This window comes from Manacus candei, unplaced genomic scaffold (assembly GCF_025592945.1).
Source record: "Manacus candei isolate 608988 ecotype Guabito, Panama unplaced genomic scaffold, ASM2559294v1 h1tg000091l, whole genome shotgun sequence".
NCBI classification, from domain to species: domain Eukaryota; kingdom Metazoa; phylum Chordata; class Aves; order Passeriformes; family Pipridae; genus Manacus; species Manacus candei.
In genome coordinates this window covers 139,821-159,129 of record NW_026138139.1, presented here as the reverse complement: position 1 = coordinate 159,129, position 19,309 = coordinate 139,821, and the positions used below count along the sequence as shown (strand labels likewise).

General features: G+C 41.7%; 2 protein-coding genes across 2 annotated transcripts in view; both read left to right on the top strand.

The window, feature by feature from the left end:
• The window catches only part of BRWD1 (bromodomain and WD repeat domain containing 1), a 46,370-nt gene extending 37,192 nt beyond the window's left edge, over window positions 1-9,178 (top strand). The window contains exons 39-41 of the mRNA XM_051767992.1: window positions 1,411-1,596; window positions 2,053-3,024; window positions 6,035-9,178. Of these exons, the coding sequence (XP_051623952.1) occupies window positions 1,411-1,596; window positions 2,053-3,024; window positions 6,035-7,137 (2,261 nt within the window). The 3' untranslated portion in view covers window positions 7,138-9,178. The remainder of the gene's footprint in view (window positions 1-1,410; window positions 1,597-2,052; window positions 3,025-6,034) is intronic.
• Window positions 9,179-10,606: 1,428 nt separating this feature from the next.
• PSMG1 (proteasome assembly chaperone 1) lies at window positions 10,607-18,086 on the top strand. The gene is made up of 7 exons (XM_051768014.1): window positions 10,607-10,766; window positions 11,034-11,119; window positions 12,759-12,910; window positions 13,234-13,296; window positions 15,255-15,453; window positions 16,414-16,550; window positions 17,547-18,086. Exons 1-7 carry the CDS (start codon window positions 10,645-10,647, stop codon window positions 17,619-17,621), a joined length of 834 nt encoding a protein of 277 aa, XP_051623974.1. The 5' UTR covers window positions 10,607-10,644; the 3' UTR covers window positions 17,622-18,086.
• The last annotated feature ends 1,223 nt before the right edge of the window (window positions 18,087-19,309 follow it).

Sequence of the window (19,309 nt, the reverse complement as noted above, 5' to 3'; positions counted from 1 at the left end):
CCCCCTCCCCTACAGAGCTGCTCCAGCCCTGGGGAACAGCACAGCAAGGACATGGAGCTGCTGGAGAGAGGCTAGAGGAGGCACCAAGAGGATCAGAGGGCTGGAGCAGCTCTGCTGGGGGGAAAGGCTGGGAGAGCTGGGATTGTTCAGCCTAGAGAAGAGAAGCTTTGGGGTAACCTCAGTGTGGCCTTCCAGGACCTGAAGGAGCTCCAAGAAAGATGGAGAGAGACTATTTCCAGGGGCCTGGAGTGGCAGGACAAGGGAGAATGGCTTCTAACTGACAGAGAGCAGGGTTAGATGGGATATTAGGAAGAAATTCTTAGCTATGAGGGTGGGGAGGCCCTGGCCCAGGTTGCCCAGAGAAGCTGTGACTACCCCTGGATCCCTGGAAGTGTCCAAGGCCAGGTTGGACAGGGCTTGGAGCAACCTGGGCTGGTGGAAGGTGTCCCTGCCCGTGGCAGGGGTTTGGATTGAGATGATCTTTAATGTCCCTTCCAACCCAAACTGTTCTGTGGTTCTCTGAACTGCCATAATTTGCATTCTGAATTGTTAAATGCAGTTTATATTTTTAACATGAAATCCTTTAGACAGGATTTCTGTATGCTTTAGTTTCTTTGTGTAATACAGAATTTCGTGTATTTTCTGAATTTTGGACACTTATTACATTATTCACTATGAACGTTATAAAAAAATCTGTCTGCTAAACATAGCTTTTTACTTTGGAATCATGTAGAATACAGACAGTTTACTTAACATTTATTAGTCAAGAAACCTGTCAGTAGGAAAGCATAGTATATTTGATAGATGGTGCTATATAAGATACAGGTTATATGCCTATATATATATATATATATATATATATTTTCTAATTTTGGATGCTGGTTTTCATGTTTTATATATATATATATTTATTTCATGGTTTATATATATAATATATATATATTTTATATATATATATATATTATATATATTTATATAACATGAAAATTGGCATCCAAAATTAGAAAATTACTGAAGTTCCCCAAGACATAAAAACCTTCTTGTCTTTCCCTTCTTCCCCTACACTTCACCTTGATAAAAATTCAGCTTATTTCAAAGACTGCAAGTCCTGGTGAAACCTGTCAGAACATGTTTTGTGGTGGTGTTTTTTAAAACAAGCTTTTCTTTTAAATCTGTTGCTTGAAAAGAGCTGTTGTATTTTAATTGCAACTTAAACACAGGTTGAAGAAGATTCCTGGCACTGCAGGAATATGGAATCTCATCCCTGTAAGACATTCAGGCAGGATTGTGAATTTTAAGACAAAACTGCGAGGAAATATTGAAGATCCCCTGGATCAGCAAATGTAGCTCCTAACTGGAAGCCCTTTGGAATTCTAATTGCCAACTACTGTTTGGTTTTTTTTCTAACAGAAAGTGAAGGTTCAGTGGTCTCTTTATCTACTTCCTCTTCATCTTCATCCTCCACAAGCAGCTCAGAGGACAGCAAAGAATGTCCTGGGGCTGTGGTGTCCCCCCCTCTGCACAACGGGCTGTGCAGGAGGAAGGGCAGCAGTCGCAGGATGACCCGGAATCGAGCTGCTCAGAGAAAACAGACAGGTGAGGGCTGAGGGCTTCAGTGTCAAATCAAATAACACAAGTGTCTGTAAGTACATATATATGTTATATATAAAAATAAGTGCAGTTAGTGTATTTTTTTCAAATCGTTGTGCAGGTAAGATACTAATTTTTTTTACTGATGGCAGTTTTGGAGCTCTCAAATACTCCACTCAACTTTTAAAGTGGGGGTTTTTTTTTCAGTGCTTAGGGGAGTAGGGCAGAAACCCAGAGGGAATATCTTGCAACATTTTGTATCTTAATGAAAAAGCAACAATTTATGAAGAAGTTCTAATTTTCACAGAAGTAGAGTGAATCTGAAATTTATGACAACCTGACTGTTTACCAGGAGTGTATTTTATTTATCATACCTGTGGCTTGAGCCTGTCCCAGATTTGACAAGACTTCAGAAACTGCTATTTTTATATTTAAGATTTTAATCTGTGCTTTCCTTTGCAGGAACAGTTCTTCAGGAGAACGGGAACACAAGGAAAACTGTCAGGAAGAAGTTGTACGTAAGTAACTCTGAAAACACTTCCGTGGTGACATCTGACTCCCTCAGCAACAGCACTGGCAGACACAGGAAAACCCCACGAAGAAGTGCTGCTGTGGCTGCCAATAAATTAAGGCTGATGAGTGACGTGGAGGAAGAGGTTTCCAGCTCTGAGAGCATTGGAATTGGCTGCAGGAACAGGAAGCTGCCTCACCGCAACGCCTCGGCCGCCGCCCGGAGGATGCTGCTGGAGAGATCCGAGGATGACACAGGCTTGAAGTCAGAGAGTGAGAAAGAATTAGAAGAGCAGCTCACCAAGAGGAAAACTCTTTCTCAGCCTGGTTCATCTGCTCCACGGAGGAAATTCGTGAGCGAATCCGAAAATGGGAGTTCAGATTCCGAGCCGGACACGCAGAAAACCTGGCAAAGCAACGGCCACAAACAGTTCCGGGGCCCAGCCCGTCCTGTGTCTCCCAAAGGGAGAAGTCCCAGCCCAGACTCTTCAGAGGAGGACTCCAAAAGCCATAATTCCGAGGATGGGAGCAGTCAGAAAGTTGGTGACCAATCAACATCTGCACACAATAAACCTGCAGGGAGCAACTCGGAGGATGAGGCGGATTCCGAGTTGGATCAGTGGGATGGCAGGAAAGCAGCTGGCAAGCAGCTCAATGCTTCTGGAAAAAAAGCAAAAGTCCTGAGTGATTTAGAGGACACAGCAGAATCTGAGACAGAAACCAGGGAGGAGTGGAAAACTTTCCCCTCAGAGAACTTGGTGCCAACCAGGATTGCAGGGAGTTCCAAATCCGACCCCTGTTCCAGCTTCCATCACTCCTCTGACACGGACTCTGAGGCTGATTCCAACAACAGCAATTACTGTGAAACTCCTTTGAAAGCAAGAAAGAGGAAGAGAAAAGGAAGACCAAAAATCATTAGAAAAGGTAAAACTTTAAAAGTTAATGCCTCTAACTCCTGATACTGAGGAATGACAGAGAAAAATCTCTCTCTGTGACCTGCTCCTTGTTTGGAGAATTTCAGTAACCAGAACTTTCTGGTTTGTAGTTTTCTTGCTTTCGGTTTGTGGGTAAAGATTATCTGAATTTCCTGTTAAAATTTTCTGTGCTGGCACTGATTTACAACAGTCATTTTCACTTTGAGTAACTTTACTGAGAGCTTTTCCAAACGAATTTGATTGAGAGGTGTTTTAATTATTCTCACATCTGTGGTGGGCACCAGAACCTGTCACTTGATGATTTGACTTCTGGATTTCAATGTCAGAGTCCTTGGCACAGAGAGGCACTTTGCAAAGCAAGATTTATCATTTCACTTGTTTCAAAAAGCTAAATTCTTTGATTTTGGGGTTTTTTTCTATAGGTTTGTCTGTAACTCAAATACTTGTGTGTGCTGTGATTTGGAGAGTTGGGGTTGGGGGGCTTTTTTAAGATTATCACGATGCTGAGGTTTATTAAAACAGGTACTGTACATTATGTGTCTCTGTTGTTAAGGAATTAGTCCTGATTTGGAATTTGAAAGACTCTTCTGCCCTTGGTGTTCGGGTCTCATCCTTCCAAACCTCTCACTGTGCCTTAAAAATCTTGAGAAGAAAATTATTATCTCTGAAGATGAATCTAAAATCTAAGCTGAATCTCTTCAGATGAATTTCCACAAGGAATGCTTATTTGTTTTATACTAAGATCTTAGTTTTTATATGTGCTAAACATACTGAAAATGTTTCTTACTTTTTTATCATTAGCAATGGGAAAGGATCCAGCTGGAAAATGGGGAGGAGAAGAAAACTGGGGGGAGGGAAATTTTTTAACAACCTTATAAAATGGAAAAATCTTACTTGAATGTGCTTCCTATGTCAGATCTTCTGAGTCAAATATAAAACTGCTTTGGAGTTTTTTGGGAGTCCTGTACCCATTACTTTGAGACTTAATACAGCAAAGAGGGAAGATATTTGTACATATACTTGATTCAGTGAGAATTTATAGCTTTTGGTAACATTTCCATTCTCAAGCTTCTCTAGCACCTCATTTCAGGTACTGCTGGAGCATATCATGCTTTTATTTAAATACATATATAAGCACATTTGTATTTATATAATACCTGTTTTCAAATAAGTGTGTATATTTTATACACATGAGTGTATATATATGTATATATATATTTATATATGTATGTATATATATTTATATATGTATATATATGTGTATATATATATACATGTGTATATATATATGTGTATATATCTATATCTATGTATATATATATCTCTATATATCTATATCTATATCTATATCTATATATATATATATACAGTGCACAAGTAACCAGCTAAACAATTTATGTGGAAGCTTTACTTTCAGGATTTTTTTTTTAATATATATATAACATGCAGTATATTTTAAAGTCTAAACCACAGCCTATATATAGTGTATATATATAGTACTGTAATTGTATATTATATTCTCTATAATATATCTTATAGATACGTATTATTTAGCATGGGGTTTTATGTATTAAAATTCAAAGGCAAGTTTTCACATACATTTTGTAACTGGTCAGTATTTGTGGACTGCAGGACCCCCTGCAGATGAGCTGACTGGAGCTATGGCTGGATTTTCCTACCCAATATTCCAGGTTTGGAGTTATGATGAACTCCAGGACAGCTTGGTGGGCAAGAATTTCCCATCTCTCTGTCTTTTAAACTCCCAGTTTTTGTGGGGAGTTGGTTTAATATTCCCCCTTTCTACCTGTGCCACTTGTTTGTACCTTTGCATTTGGGATGTTCAGGATGAACTTCATCATACAGATTTGTTCCCAATTCAAGGTCTTGTGTACAAAGTATAGATTTAATATTCTGGCACAAAGGCTTACCTCCTTAAACTTTAGTCTTAATAATATTGGAGAAGAGTGTATAATTTAAGATTTAACCCTTCATTTTTTTTATCTGTGAATTCGTTCACCTTTTGTACAATATTTTGCAGTATTCAGCAGGAAGGTGGTGTGTTTTGGCCATAAAATCACACAGTACAAGTAGTAACAGTAGTAGTAGTATTCATGGATAATTCCTGGAAGCTGTTAGAAAAGACAGGAGATGAATTATCCTTTGGAAATGTCAAAATAAGAATATACTGAGCAGTTCATACAAGGATTTACATTGAAATAAGGACCAGATTTGGTGTATGAAGAGGTTGTTAATATTGGTACTGGAATTTATGTCTCATAGCTTTTCCCTCTTATTTTTTTAAATTTACTTCAAGAACTTGTGCTTTTGATTTTAATTGATACATATGAACAGTTCTTGTATTTAGAAGGGAAACATTCATACCATTAATCTTCACACAGCATCATTCACAGGATTTACAGATGGAAAATTTGTTTTAAATTCCAACATCAGAAGTTCTGTGTTAAAAATCAAACTACTGAGTGGAAGATTCACTGTCAGCAGCAGTCTCAGTGTTTAAGTCACTAAGGAACTGAAGGGTTTAAATCTCTCTGCATGTGAAACCATTTAAAATTATGAAATATAAATAATACATACACAAAATATTATAATCTGTTTTTAGAAACAAAAGGTCTGAAATGTGTCATTAATTTTGCAAGTTTTATTCTAGTAAGATGATAATAAGTATTAGTAATAGGAAAGCATTTGTTTACTAAGGTAGGTAATTTGTCATTTCTGAGCTAATTAGCAGAGTGATGCTAAAGGATGAGATGATAAAGGGTTGGAAAGGAACAGCAGAGCAATCCCAAGAGTGAAAAGGATCCCTGGGACTGGCTGTGTTTTCAGTAAAGGCTTAAGTTAAATTACACATAACAGTTAAATTAAAGAAAAAACAAACGCTTTTGTGTCATTTATTAAAGGTGGCAGCGTTTGTGCTTAATAAACTAATTATTTCAGGGATGTAAGGCATGAAAAAGAACTTTCACGTGTTTATTTTGCAGAATCAACGAGTGAGGAGACGGGACAGAGCGGGAAAGTGCTGCGGAGCAGGACCTGCATCATCAACTACAAGAAGCACATCAAGATGTCCAATGAGAAGAAGAACCCCCGCAGATGTGCCACCCTGGCAGCCAACAAAATCAAGATCATGAGTGATGCCAAGGAAGAATTATCGAGCTCAGAAAGCGTTTGCACAGTAAAAAAGAACCGAAAGCAGCTCCCGGGCACCGCGCCCGGGGTGTGCAGGAAGAAGCTGGTGGACAGCGTGGAGGGAGACGCTTCTTTGAGGTCTGAGAATGAGAAAGAGCAGTTTTGTGGCAGGAAAAAACCTTCCTGCCCTGAGTCATCTGCTCCTAAAAGGAAATATATCAGTGAGTCTGAGAATGAAAAAACTGAATCTGAGGCAGAGACTCCAAAGCAGAACCACAGGCAGGCACATAAATCAGTCTGTGCTGGGGCGCTGAATAATCTTGACTATGACTCTTCAGAGGAGAATTCCACCAACCACAGGGTGGAAAATGGGAGGAGCTGGGGGGTTTCTAGGAAGTCAGCCTCAGCCCACAACCATTGTACGAGTAACTCTGAAGAGGAGGTAGATTCTGACTTGGCTAAACCCGAAACTAAAACTACCAGAGTAGCAGCAAATAAAAAATCTCGAGCTTCTTCCAAAAGATCAAAACTGTTGGGTGGCTCCAAAGAAACAACAGAATCTGAAACTAGGGGGAAGAAAGAGGAGAAAAGCTCGGTGTCAGAGGACCTGGAAGCAGCTGGGACTGCAGGAAGTTCCAAAGGCAGCTTCAATTGCTTTTCCGACTCGGACTCTGGGACTGAAAACAGCGTCTGCAGCGATGCCGCGGAAACGAGGAAGAGGAAAAGGAAACCGAGAACCAGCAGGAAAGAAATCACCAACCCCAACTCCCTGAAGCCTTGCAGGAGACCCCAGCAGAGGAAACGCTGGAAACCCAGCCAGGAGCACGACTCAGAAGACGTGGAATACACCAAATACCGGCGGGCCAACCAGCGCTCCAAGATCCGCACGCGGAACGGCGGCAGACGGACTGTGCGGTACCACGACGGCGACGACGACGGGGACTGCGACACGTAACCTTAAACAAGGAAAGCCAGCAGGCCACCTTCTTTCTGTTTGTTTGTTTGTTTTATTATTTTGTTTTGTTTTGTTTTGTTGGGTTTTTGTGTTTTTTTTTTAATGGTAATAGCACTAGAACTCCTCCGATGGATGCTGGCTCTTCTTCGTCCTACATTTCAGGGAATATATTTATATTTTTCTATGAAAAAGTTACGAATGTGATTAGATGATGACTTTTCTCCTTTTCGTATTTTTGACTTGCACTTGCCTGCCCATGTAGCAGCATTTAGCACAGATGCCAAAATGTGCCTCATTATAGGGGCAATTTTTTTGTCTTTACTGGTATTTTATTACATATAACAAGAGTTAAAAGATGTTAAAACACTGCAAACAGGTTAATAGCAGTATGTTGAGTATTATTGTTATGGGTGCTGCAATGAAATACTACCTAGGTCATGCAACATTCAAGAACAGATTTCAAACATCTCTAATGCTGTATGAGATCATCTACAATAGTAACAGGCTTCTAAGTAATAGTACACACTAGAAAAACCTGGTTGGATGCAAGCCTTGCATCAAAAGAGGAGTGAGAAGGCTGATAAACTTCACAACTTGACTTAGTGCAGATGTTAAAATGTTCTGTACTTCCATTACTGATGCCCAGTTACCAGTGAAGAAGTGAATTTGCCAATTCCAGAGGCTCTTGGTGCTGGTGAAGAGGGTTCTGCTGACAGGTAGTACTTTGATCATTAATGTGACTTCTATACTGTAAACTTTTAAGATTATGACATGCAGGTGAACTCTTGGGCCTAAGGGTTTTTGTGTGTTTTCTTTATAAAATAGAAAAACAAACAAAACACTTTGTTCTGTTTTCTTTATGCGTGGAAAGGTTGAGGTGGAGGATTCTGACATTCCAGACCTTTTTGCTACTGTTGTTCCTCCATATTTCAAGTGCTTGAATGTTAGATTTCCCACTGATTAAACCTTTCCAGTTTCTCACCATTGCAGTTCATCTCCTGTTTTCAGAATGTTTGAGGTGGCTGTTGTTGACAGGAAAGAATTCTTGTGTAGAAAATAGAAAATTCCCCCAGGAAAAACATGCGAGTTCCTGCTTGAACAGGTATTAACAATGAGAACACACAGCAACTCTAAATTCATACATTTTCCTTGGAGTTGTGCTGGTGGGAGCCACACAGCCCAGCTCCAGGAAATCTCTGTCCTTCCCCACTCCAGGTTTCCTCCTCCCTCTCTGCAGGTTCCTTTTTCCCACACTTGGAAAATTTGGCAGTTCCTGATCTCGTTGTTCAATAGAAGATGTGTTAGAATTAGAATATCAGATTTAGCCTAACCCAGCTCCTTTGAACTGAAATATAGGTTTGTGAATTAGTTTTCCAGCAGATTGGACTTGGTAATAGGATCTGGAAGGGCTTGGGGATTAAAAAGTTAGTGCAGCTGCACGACAACAGTCATTAATGGCAGAACTCCCTGTACAAATGGAAGTGGATCATGGAAAAGGGAGTCAGTCAGTGAGAGCCACTTCTCCAACAACCTCACTGACACTGTGTGTGTTTACCATCACATCACTCTGCTTTCCAGAACATTATCTTGGCATAGAGAAATACTCTTTTTTTATCTCAGCATAGAGAAATACTCTTTTTTTTTTATCTCAGCATAGAGAAATACTCGGGTTTTTTTTCCCCTTATAACTTCAAGGTGAAGTTCAAAAATAACCTAAGTTAAATCATTTTTGTCCCAGGAAATTTTATTTAGGGCATAGTCCTTCATGGGGCACAGCAGAGTTTTGTAAATTCAGGATAAATGTTTATCTGGATTCATTATTTTGTTTCTAAAATACGAACACAGTTGTGTTTAGTGATGAAGTTTCAAGGTGGTTTTGTGTATCTTGCCTTTTAGGGGCAAACTTTGTTAAAACAAGAGTTAAGTCCACTGATATTTTTATATTTTCCATAAACTGCATTGCTCAGCAGCTGCTTAGGATCAGTGTCCTGTGGAGTGCAACCTCCACCATGGGAATAAATACTGGTACAGGAGCTCTGAAGTGAATGGCAGAGTTTTTATTATTTTTCAGTTTAAACAGCTGAAACTGGGCTGGTAGGTTTGTATTTCTAGTTCAGGCTTAGATTTACTAAGCTGGTTTTCTTTCTCACCCTTTCTCAGATGCTGTATCCTGTCATCCTGCACTCACACATGTTCCTGGTGATCCCTGAAAGCTTTGGGAGAAGGTTCTCTCCTCAGGATTTGTATATCCCAGAGGGAATCACTGGCTTAGGGACCCTAACACTTTATTTTGCAAACAAAGCACATGCTGCTTTTATTTCCTAATTTTATACACACAGACAGGTTCCAAAGAGCCAGTGGGAAGGGAAATGGTTAAACTGGAAAGGGATTTTTGACCCTTTGACCTTCTAAGAGTTTATTTATTTTTAATTTATTTAAATGAGCATGCTGACTCTTGCAGAACTGGCAGTTCTTCACCTTCCTGGTTGTTTTAGTCAGCATTCTTGGTTTGGTCCAGCTGTACTCAGGGAAGTAAAGCAATGTAAAAGTAGGATCTTTATTTAATATAACTTCGGAGGGTGTTTTTGTTTGTTTTAAAGCAGGACCTGAATCTGTTATAGTGAACAGGCAGCATGAACAGAGGGAAGCAGTAAGAAAGTGCAGGACAGAATCATAAAGGAATCAAATTCTTTAGTATTGAAGACTTTTATGATGTACATGTTATTAGTGGACCAAAGTAAAGCTGTTCATACACCTGTCATGTCACTGTGCTCTTCTTTGCAACATGTCCGAGGGCCTTTGGGTCACAACAGCCCCAGGAATGCCCCAGGCTGGGGCAGGGGATGGGAAAGGCCCTGGGGGTGCTGGTGACAGTGGTTGGACACGAGCCCAGGGGGGCAAGAGCCCAGTGGCACCTGGATCAGGGATAGTGTGGGCACAGCCCAGGGCAGGGATTGCCCCCTGTGCTGGCACTGCTGAGGGACCTTCAGAGCTGTGTCCAGGTCTGGAACCTCATGGAAGAGAGACCTGGAGGGGCTGGAGCGTGTGCAGGGAAGGGAACGGAGCTGGGAAGGGGCTGGAGCAGCAGGAGGGGCTGAGGGAGCTGGGGGGGCTCAGCCTGGAGAAAAGGAGGCTCAGGGGGGACCTTCTGGCTCTGCAACCCCCTGACAGGAGGGGGGAGCCGGGGGGGGTCGGGCTCTGCTGCCAGGGAACAAGGGACAGGGCGAAACGGCATCACGTTGAGCCGGGTGGGGTTAGATGGGATATCAGGAAAAATTCCTTCTCGGGAAGGGTGGGTAAACATCGTAACGAGTTGCCCGGGGCGGTGGAGGCCTCGCGTTCTAGAGGCGCCTGTCCCGATGTGGCGCTTGCCGAGGTGGTTCCGGGCGATCCGGGGGGTGCCGGCGGCCCGGGATGAGGGCAAGGTCCCTTCCCCCGCGGACGATCCCGCGATCCCGGCAGTCTGTCCCGCCCTCCCGGGCGGGGCCGCGCAGGCGCGGGGCGGCCATGGCGACCTTCTTCGGGGAGGTGGTGGTGGCCCCGTCCCGGGCCGGGCTGGACGAGGAGGAGGAGGAGCGGGAGGAGACCCCCGAGGACCGCGAGATCCGCAGGGAGCTGGAAAAGAAAAGGTGCGGGCGGCTCCGGGCGGGGAGGGGGCGGCGCTGCTGAGGGCGGGTGTCGGGACAAGGTTCTTCCCCCAGAGGGTGGTGGGCACTGCCCAGGCTCCCCAGGGCAGCGGGCACGGCCCCAAGGCTGCCAGAGCTCCAGGAGGGTTTGGACAACGCTCTGAGGGACAGGGGGGAGTGTTGGGGTGTCCTGGGCAGGGCCGGGGGTTGGACTTGGATGATCCTTGTGGGTCTCTCCCAGCTCGGGGTGCTCAGTGGCTGTTTCCGCAGGGAGATCGAGGTGCTGTGGAGCGGGCTGGCCCAGGGGCCCTTGGCGTGCTCCAGGTTCGTCGTGGCCATAGGGCGGAACGCGGCAGGTGGGTGTGGAACCGGCCCGGGGGGGATCGGACACTGCTGGTTTGTGTGGGGGCGAGTTCGGGGAGGGAGGTGTGGGTGTGCCTGGACTCTGCCTTAGTGTGTTTTAACGTTGGTCTCTGCTGGAAGAGTGGTCCTTAAGGATGGAATCATGGAGTGGATTGGGTTGGAAAAGACCTTGAACACCACCCTTACCCACAGCTCATGGAATGGTTTGGGTTGGAAGGAACCTTAAAGATCATCCAGTCCCACCCCCTGCCATGGGCAGGGCCACCTTCCACTAGACCAGGTTGCTCCAAGCCCCGTCCAACCTGGCCTTGGACACTTCCAGGGATCCAGGGGCAGCCACAGCTTCTCTGGGCAACCTGGGCCAGGGCCTCCCCACCCTCACAGGGAAAAATTTCTTCCTAAAATCCAATCTAACCCTGCTCTCCTTTATCTTAAGGCCATTCCCCCTTGTCCTGTCACTCCATGTCATGGTGAAAAGTCCCTCTCCATCCCTCTTGTAAGGCCCCTTTAGGTACTGGATGTCCAGCTCCTCATTTAGGAGCAGAGTTTTAACCCAGAGCTAAACTTAGTCTGTACATATAAAACATACTTTTTGTGCCAACTGTTTATTCCTCCTGAAAATTGTTGTATTTTCAGGTGAAGGGCAGAAGCAAAGTATGTTTTGGGTTGGGCTTTTATTTGGGACAGCTCCTCTTTCCCTTTACCTGACTTTTGTTTGGTAAACTCTCCTGAATTATCCTTTAATTGGCAAAAGTTTTCTGCTGATAGTAGCAAGTTGCTCAGTGCAGTTTAGTTTTGTGAAACAGGGATCTGTCAAATATGGGTCAGTAAACTGTAATTTCTTTAATTTCTAATGGGCAGTGTTTTGGGGGGAGGGGATTAAACTTTTGTTTTCTTGCTCAGTCAGTCCCTTTTTCACATTCCAGTTCTAACATGCCCTCTTTTCAGGTGGTTGTTTACTCATCAGGCCTAGAGGCTTAAAACACCCTCTGCTCTTCCCCCACACACTTAAACTGGAGGGTTTTTTGGTAGCTGTTTCCCTGTGGGCATGAAGAAGTTTTAAGTCTTGCTTGCATTTATGTCCCATTTAGATGGCATTTAGTTCATATCCAAGTTTACTTGTTTAGTTTTTGTTCAGGTTTTTGGTTTTCCTTGAAAAATGGTAATAGATGTTCTGGATCTGTGTTCTGTAGCTTTTGACAGGAATTTGATTGATGAATATATTTGCCACACTCTTTTCTCTGCTTTCTATAACCAGTGTAATAATTCTGCTTCAGTGATTTTTACATTTAATCTGTTATATCTGGTATGTCAAGAAGTGGTAGAAACTTAATATTCACATCCTTAGCTTGTACTAAAGGAATTGAAGTTAACTGTAATGGTATAATTCCTAAGAACACAATTTTTGATGTTGTGGATCTCTATATGTAGAACTGCTCTTTATCTTACAAATTTTGATACAGTGGGGTTATTAATATTGTTGATCTCTCCTGGATTTGGCCATTAAATGCATGTTGATAAAAATGAGTTATTTTTACTTCAGGTCGCAAAGGGATAATCTAATTCAGGTATTTATTTGTACAACAGAGATTTTATTATTCATAAGTTAATGATGTTTATTGGGTTTTGCAGCTTTCCTGTCATCTTTTATTCTGGATTCTGTGTGCTGGGAAGTGGTTGGAGTGGTGAAGCTGTGGAATGAGTGGTGTCGAACATCCAGCACCACAAATGTCCTCCCCACAGATTCTTTCTGTTTGTTCTACAGATTGATATCAGACCCCACAGTAAGTGACTTAAACACTTGTTCCTCTGTGATTTAACTCTGTTAAAATGGGAGCAATTTCATCCACCCACAGAGTGTTCAGGCTGCAGGGTTCTGGGTGAATCTCATAGATAATCTCAAGGGTTGATGCTCACTAAAACCATGTGAAGTTCTGCTGTGTGAAACTCAGTCCAAAGTGAAAAATCCTCATTGAAATAGAGTTAAAAAAACCCCAAATGACTGAACAAGCTATTGTCTACAGCCACATCACTTTTACACATGATTATGAGCTGTTGTTGTGCCTTTAAAACCATTTGTTTACACCATTTTTTAATTTTCTTTAAGGTTCTTCTGTGCCAGTGTAGTTGCTACGTGGCTGAGGATCAACAGTTCCAGTGGCTTGAGAAGGTAAAACTGGCAAGACAACAAACTGAGTGATGAAATCATAGGGGTGGGGATCTTCAGCTTAGTGTGAGGGCCTCTTCTCTGATACTCTGAGCATGACAGTGTTGGAAATAACTTTTCCCAGTGGCTTTCTTTGTTTAAATATTCAGCAGATGCACAGATTTACTCCCTGCAGATCCTGTGGAGTCTCCTTCCAGATGCTGCCAGTTGTCTCTGCTGTAACCTCCCAGCTCAGTGCAGTTGCATCTTTTGGACAGTTTCAGTTTTCCAAACCCTTTTTCCTGTTTGGCTTTAATTTTCCAGGGCTTATTTCAGCTGCATTTCAGCTCCTGGAGGATCCTCCCTTAAAATACAATAACACAGCTGCATTTGTGCAGCTGCCAAGGAATCACCAGCCAAACCTGTTGGGAGAATCCTGAGGGATGGTGTCTGTTCATGGGTGTGTTCTGTGCCTTTCACAAGGAGCAAGGTGCCTCCAAAGCAGCATTTATCCCATTTTCCTATAGATTTAATATTCCCAGTGCCTCCCCCCAGCGTAATTCAGGTACAGGAAGGCTGCTGGGTCATCCAAGTCCCTCCAAATATCATCATGTTGGTTTTAATAAGATAAAATCTGGGGGTGAATGTTGTGGCTGGTGATTTTCTTGATGGATTTGGGTCACTGCTTTGCCTGAGGGAGGTGTGGCTTATTTTATCTTGCTGTCTGTCTGCTAACCTGCCTCCCCACCTAGAAACCTCTGCTGGGCTGAAGGGCAGGCAGAGATTCTAAAGCCCTTTGTGTAAGGCTGGGGCTGGGGATCAAGTCAGGCTTAGAGACCCCGAGGCCTAAAACACTGGGGGTTTGCTGTTTTCCACACGTTCTTGCACTTGATTTAAACTGGGATTGTGAAAGAAAGGTGGCTGTGGTTTCCTTGTCTTCCCCATTTTTGTGTTTCTCCAGCTGTGTGTGGATGTGTGTGATTTCCAGTGTGGCTGTTCAGGAAGAGTGTTCCTGAGTATTTTTAGGCTTCGTGGTTCTTGGTGGGTTTAACTGCACGGCAGAAACGTTGTGCTGGTGATCTGTTGCTTTTAATGTGAATTACAGACCTGTCCTGTGTGTAAACCCTGATTAACTGAGCAGCTTCACTCTCCAGGAGGCAGATTTTTGCCTCTGTGTGTGTTCTCTCAGAAAAGGGATCGCTGGGAAATGAGGACAGACGGGGTTTTGCAGTTGTGCATTCCAGCCACTGTTCCCAGCGTTCCAACCAGTGTTCCCAACAAAAATATATGGGTTTTTCATCAGTTTGCTACTACACTGATGTGAAGGGACAGGCAGCTTCCCTCCTGTGATTGGGGCATAGACAGAAACAGGCAAGTTTCTGTCACATCTAAAAAATTCCCTATTTCCTTCTCTTGTGTTGGTGCTTTTTGATGGCAAGCAATGAATCCAAGAGAATGTTTTGTACAGTGGCTTTAAAGCTCTCTTCTTTGAATTTGAGGAAAACTGTGGAAAATTTGAAGTCCTCTTTCTGCATTCAGCTTGAATAGAATTAAATCTGAGTGTTTAAAATAAAGACTCTTTTAGTGTTGTAGAACATCTGGAAAGCACAGTTCCCATTTCAGATGTCCTGCAGCTTAGTGAGCTACCTGGTTTCATTTCAAGTCCTTTTTCTTCCCACAGTCACCACGAATAAAAATAGTAAGTACTGATATATTTGCAGTGCTGAAAACCTAAAAAATCTCCAGAAAATCACTAGACTTGGTGAATATTTTAGCTGTTCTTTTGGGTGGGGTTTTTTATGTTCATGCCAACAGAAGTGCGTGGGAAATTTCTACCTGAAAATTTCTGGTTCAAATTGTCCTGCAACCCCAAGTTAAACTGCCCTTTGCTCTGAAATTAAAATTAATATTTGGGTTTTGATGCTATCACTGGGAAGATAAATTTTCCTGATGTGTTTTTTGGTTTTTTTTTTTAATTCCAGGTTTTTGGCTCCATGCAAAAGGAAGGTTTGCAGGTAACCATCCTCTCAACGTGCCCCGTGGCTGATTATAAAACTCAGGAATCCACTTTAACACTTGCATCTCCATTCCTGAAAGCCTTGAAGACCAAAGAATTCCAGGAGCAGGTTTGCTGCCCACTGCTGGAACAGCCCAACATTGTGAGGGATCTTCCTGCTGCTGGTATTTGGCAATTATTTACCATTCCAGTTATTTGCAATTCCAATTATTTACAGTTCCAATTATTTACAGTTCCAATTATTTATAATTCCAATTATTTACAAGGCTGCTGGTGGTGGCAACACAAAATTCACTTGGAGGAGCATCCCATTGCAATTAGAGTTCTTATTTAATCATGTGAACTGGCTGAAAAGTGACCTTTTGGGATAATTAACCCCTGAAGTTTTCACATCTTACCCTGGAAAATAAGGATGAATTTCAAAACCACCCACAAATCCTTTTACCCCTCAAGTGTGGGACAGAAGTACTGGAAAATTCTTCATTGTAGCCTCACAAAGCACATTGTACGTTGGGTTTTTGGGAATTTTACTGATGAACTAAGTAGGTTTTATTAAGAATTACTTTCATCTGAGCATCCAAGTAAAAGCTCATAAAGTTATTTCTGCATGTAAAGGTAATGTTTCAAAATGCTACTGATTAACCTCATGCAAAAGTTAGATTCAGTTTTATTATATAATCTAATAAACACCTCAGGGTTTTATTTTAGAATAAAATAATAGCAACATGAGGAAAAACTTGTCTGGCAGGAGCTAAAAGTAGATGATTTTATCTCATTCACACTTTTTTTTTTGGTGCCTGTTTGGTTTTAATTCTTTTTTTTTTTTCTTTTTTAGCAGAAGCTCCTATTATTTTTCTTTACCAGTAATACACATTTTTCCAGTTAATACACAGTTTATTTACCAATAATACCCAATTTCCAGTTAAAATATTTGCCAGGAAGGAACACCAACTGCACTGAACTCATTTTTGGTGGTCTGTTTCCTGGTGTTCCTGTGGGATGAGGGGTGGCTGGAGCAGTTAATTTATAAACTTTCACACCTTTCAAGCTGTCATTTTTATACACAGGGCTGAGATTCCTTCTCTGCTGAAATTAAACCCCATTTTCTTTTCCTTGTGGTTTAGTTTTGAGTTACTGCCAGGTCTGGCAGATCCCTGCAGTGCTGTACCAGTGCTACACTGATGTCATCAAACTGGACACGGTGACAATTGAGGCCTTCAAGCCTCTGCTTTCCTCTAAAGTCCTCAAGAGTTTAGTCAAGGTAAAATCCCATGTTTAAAAATTACTGGGAGGTTTGGGCTGTTTCTGTGTGTCTTTCACCTCTTGCATTCTGCTGTTGGTGAAGATTCCATCTGAAAAGGCAGAAAAATAGGGATTTTAGTGACAGGGGGACGGTGATTTCTGGAATTGTGCCTGCTGTGACATGTCTGCTCTCAGAAATAATGAAGCTACAGGTGCCCTCAAAACTTCACTTTGACTTTTCAGGCTCTTGTAGGAGCCATAACATATCAGGGAGTGATTTTTTTGTGCTTGTTTAAGCTGCAGTTTCCTTTGGGGAAGTGTCTCATGTTAAAACCTTTCTGTTTTCATGGCTTTTTCCATCCTACATTCAGGGCTGTGTTCTGCCTCTGTAGCTCGTGCCACACATGAAAGCTGCTTTAAACACTCATTTTGACCTATAACTTCTTTTTGGAACTAAAAGACTGAATTTCTAAAGATGATTCCCAACATTTTTGCACCAATCAAGCAGCTGTGAAATCAGGGCATTGCTGAAGTGACTGGTTTACCTCTTTCTAAATGTTTTTAGTTGGAGTATGGTTGGTTCAAACCACTCAGTTTTACCAATTGAACTTATATTTAAATGGTAAGAGAGGTCTGTGTGTACTGAGATATTTATTTCAGCTATATATGTGGGAATTGCAAATTAATTTTTTTCAGTACAGCTTATTCTGGTTTGCTAAATAAGTCTGGCTGTACATAAATATTTAAAGTCTGAAGGAGAACAGTAACAACTGCTCAGGTTCTTCCTCTCCTATCCAAGTGAGGAGGGATGCAAAATAATAAATCCCATTTTATGGCTGAACTGCACATTCCTGTGGAGCCTTGAGCAGGTTTTGCTCACAGTTACTGTTTTAATACAGTTAATATTTTAATAAAACTGGTATTCAGAGGAATAAAAATGGGAATAGTGGGGCTTTTTGGGTTGGTTTTATTCCCAGGAATGTGGTTAATCCTGATCATCTCTTCCCTTTCCCAGGATGCATCTGAAAGCACGAAGATGTTGAAGAAGTTCCTGACAGCCACTGAAAGTCACAATAATATCTATATTTAACAAGGACATTTGTGCCACAGGCTGCACTTTTGGAAACTCCAGTTATTCCTGCAGAAGACTTTTGGGAATTTTAATTTTTTTTTTTCTTTAAAAGTAGAATAAATTCCAGGGGGTTTTTACTTCTCCACTCATTTTTGTTGCTTTCAGCTTCATCACTGCCAACACATGGATTCCTTCTGCTTGGCTTGGGAGACTTTTTCTGGAGTGACTTCAGGAAAGCAGCTTGTTATTCTCCTCCTGAAGGGATTGTCTTACCTAAACATAAATTAAAAATTACATATAAACTCCTTTTATATGGAAAAGAGGACATGCAGTTAAGGGACCCTGTCTATATTTAACAAGAACACCTATTTTTAACTTTATTTTCAGTCACAGAGTATTTTCTAATACCTGATGCTCTTTAAAGGTTTGGCTGTGATGCAGATACACTCTGTGCCCTTTTACATCCATAAATAGATATAATTTTGTTTGTGTGTCTGCACATATCTTTTTAATGTGTGTGTTGATACAAAATACAGTAAGTAAAGAATGGAAAATGCCTTTTAAAGACTTAAATAAACTGGTGAAAGGGGCTTGCAGGATCACAAGCTGCTTCAGCTGGACTTGCCAGGACAATTATCCATTTTAAAGCTCCAAACTTTTGGCAGCAGTAGGGATAATACAAGATCTCCAATGCAGAGCTTGTGATTTTTAGAGGAAAGTAGAAGTTCAGGTTTTAAAGTGTCTCAGAAAATTCTCTGGAAGTTGTTAACAATTTCAGCAGTTTATTTAAAATATTTGCTAGGATTGAGGTGCAGTTCTGGGTTGTTTATACTCTGTTTAATTTAGCATTTTGTTTAAGGAAGTGGCATTAAAAGTGGTGTTTCTGTTGCTCCCGGGGGAATTCTGTTCTCTGAGTTTAACTTTGCACTGGAGGCTCAGTTCCTTTAAATTGCTGTTCATGTTATTGCAGAGAAGCAAGAAAATGTTCCTTCAAGTGCTGCTGGATTTTGGAACTGGATTTTGGAGCAAAGCCTGAAGCCTGAATTGCAGGCCATGGTTCCTTCTGTGATTTTTTTGGGGTTTTTTCCCACTTTTGTCCATCATTTTAGTCCTAAAATGGTTTCTTTGAGTGAGCTGAGGATTCCCTCAGCAGCTCTGAAAGCTGCTCATTGACTGCACCATTTCCTTGCTTGTACCTGTTTGATTTATAATAAATAAGGTGGATAACAAAAAATATCTTTAATAATAAAACTGCAGGCTCTCATAGGAACTGTGAATGTATTACTGGTTTCAGTGTGATCACCCAGGCAGTTTGTAATCTCTCAGAATAGTTATTTTATTATATATAATTCAGTTTTTACCACCTGGGTGTGTGCTGAGGTGTGAGAATGCTCTTAAACACCTTGAAGAAAAGTGACAAACAAAGCACTGGCAATTTGGGAGATGAAATTACACTGAAAACTGGTGGATTGGCAGAATTCCTCAAAGGTTAATTTAATTATTCCTGCTTCCAGGGGTGTGACAGCTCTGCAGAGCTGCAAGTGTTTATGTATGATGTGGTAAGTAAGTACTATAGGGCAGTGAAATAAGATGTTTTAATTTAAAATTCTGTCTCTTTCCAGAATTTCATGGGTATTTTAATTTAGAATTCTGTCTTTTTCCAGAATTTGTTGTGGGAAGCAGCTCATTTACCCCTTAAGTAGTTG

What these genes read in the sequence shown, in the direction of transcription:
- PSMG1 (XM_051768014.1), top strand. Translation starts at nt 10,645, where the DNA reads ATGGCGACCTTCTTCGGGGAGGTGGTGGTGGCCCCGTCCCGGGCCGGG. An exon ending in AGGGAGCTGGAAAAGAAAAG is followed by an intron (nt 10,767 to 11,033) that starts GTGCGGGCGGCT and finishes CTGTTTCCGCAG; the next exon opens with GGAGATCGAGGTGCTGTGGA. An exon ending in TCCTCAAGAGTTTAGTCAAG is followed by an intron (nt 16,551 to 17,546) that starts GTAAAATCCCAT and finishes TCCCTTTCCCAG; the next exon opens with GATGCATCTGAAAGCACGAA.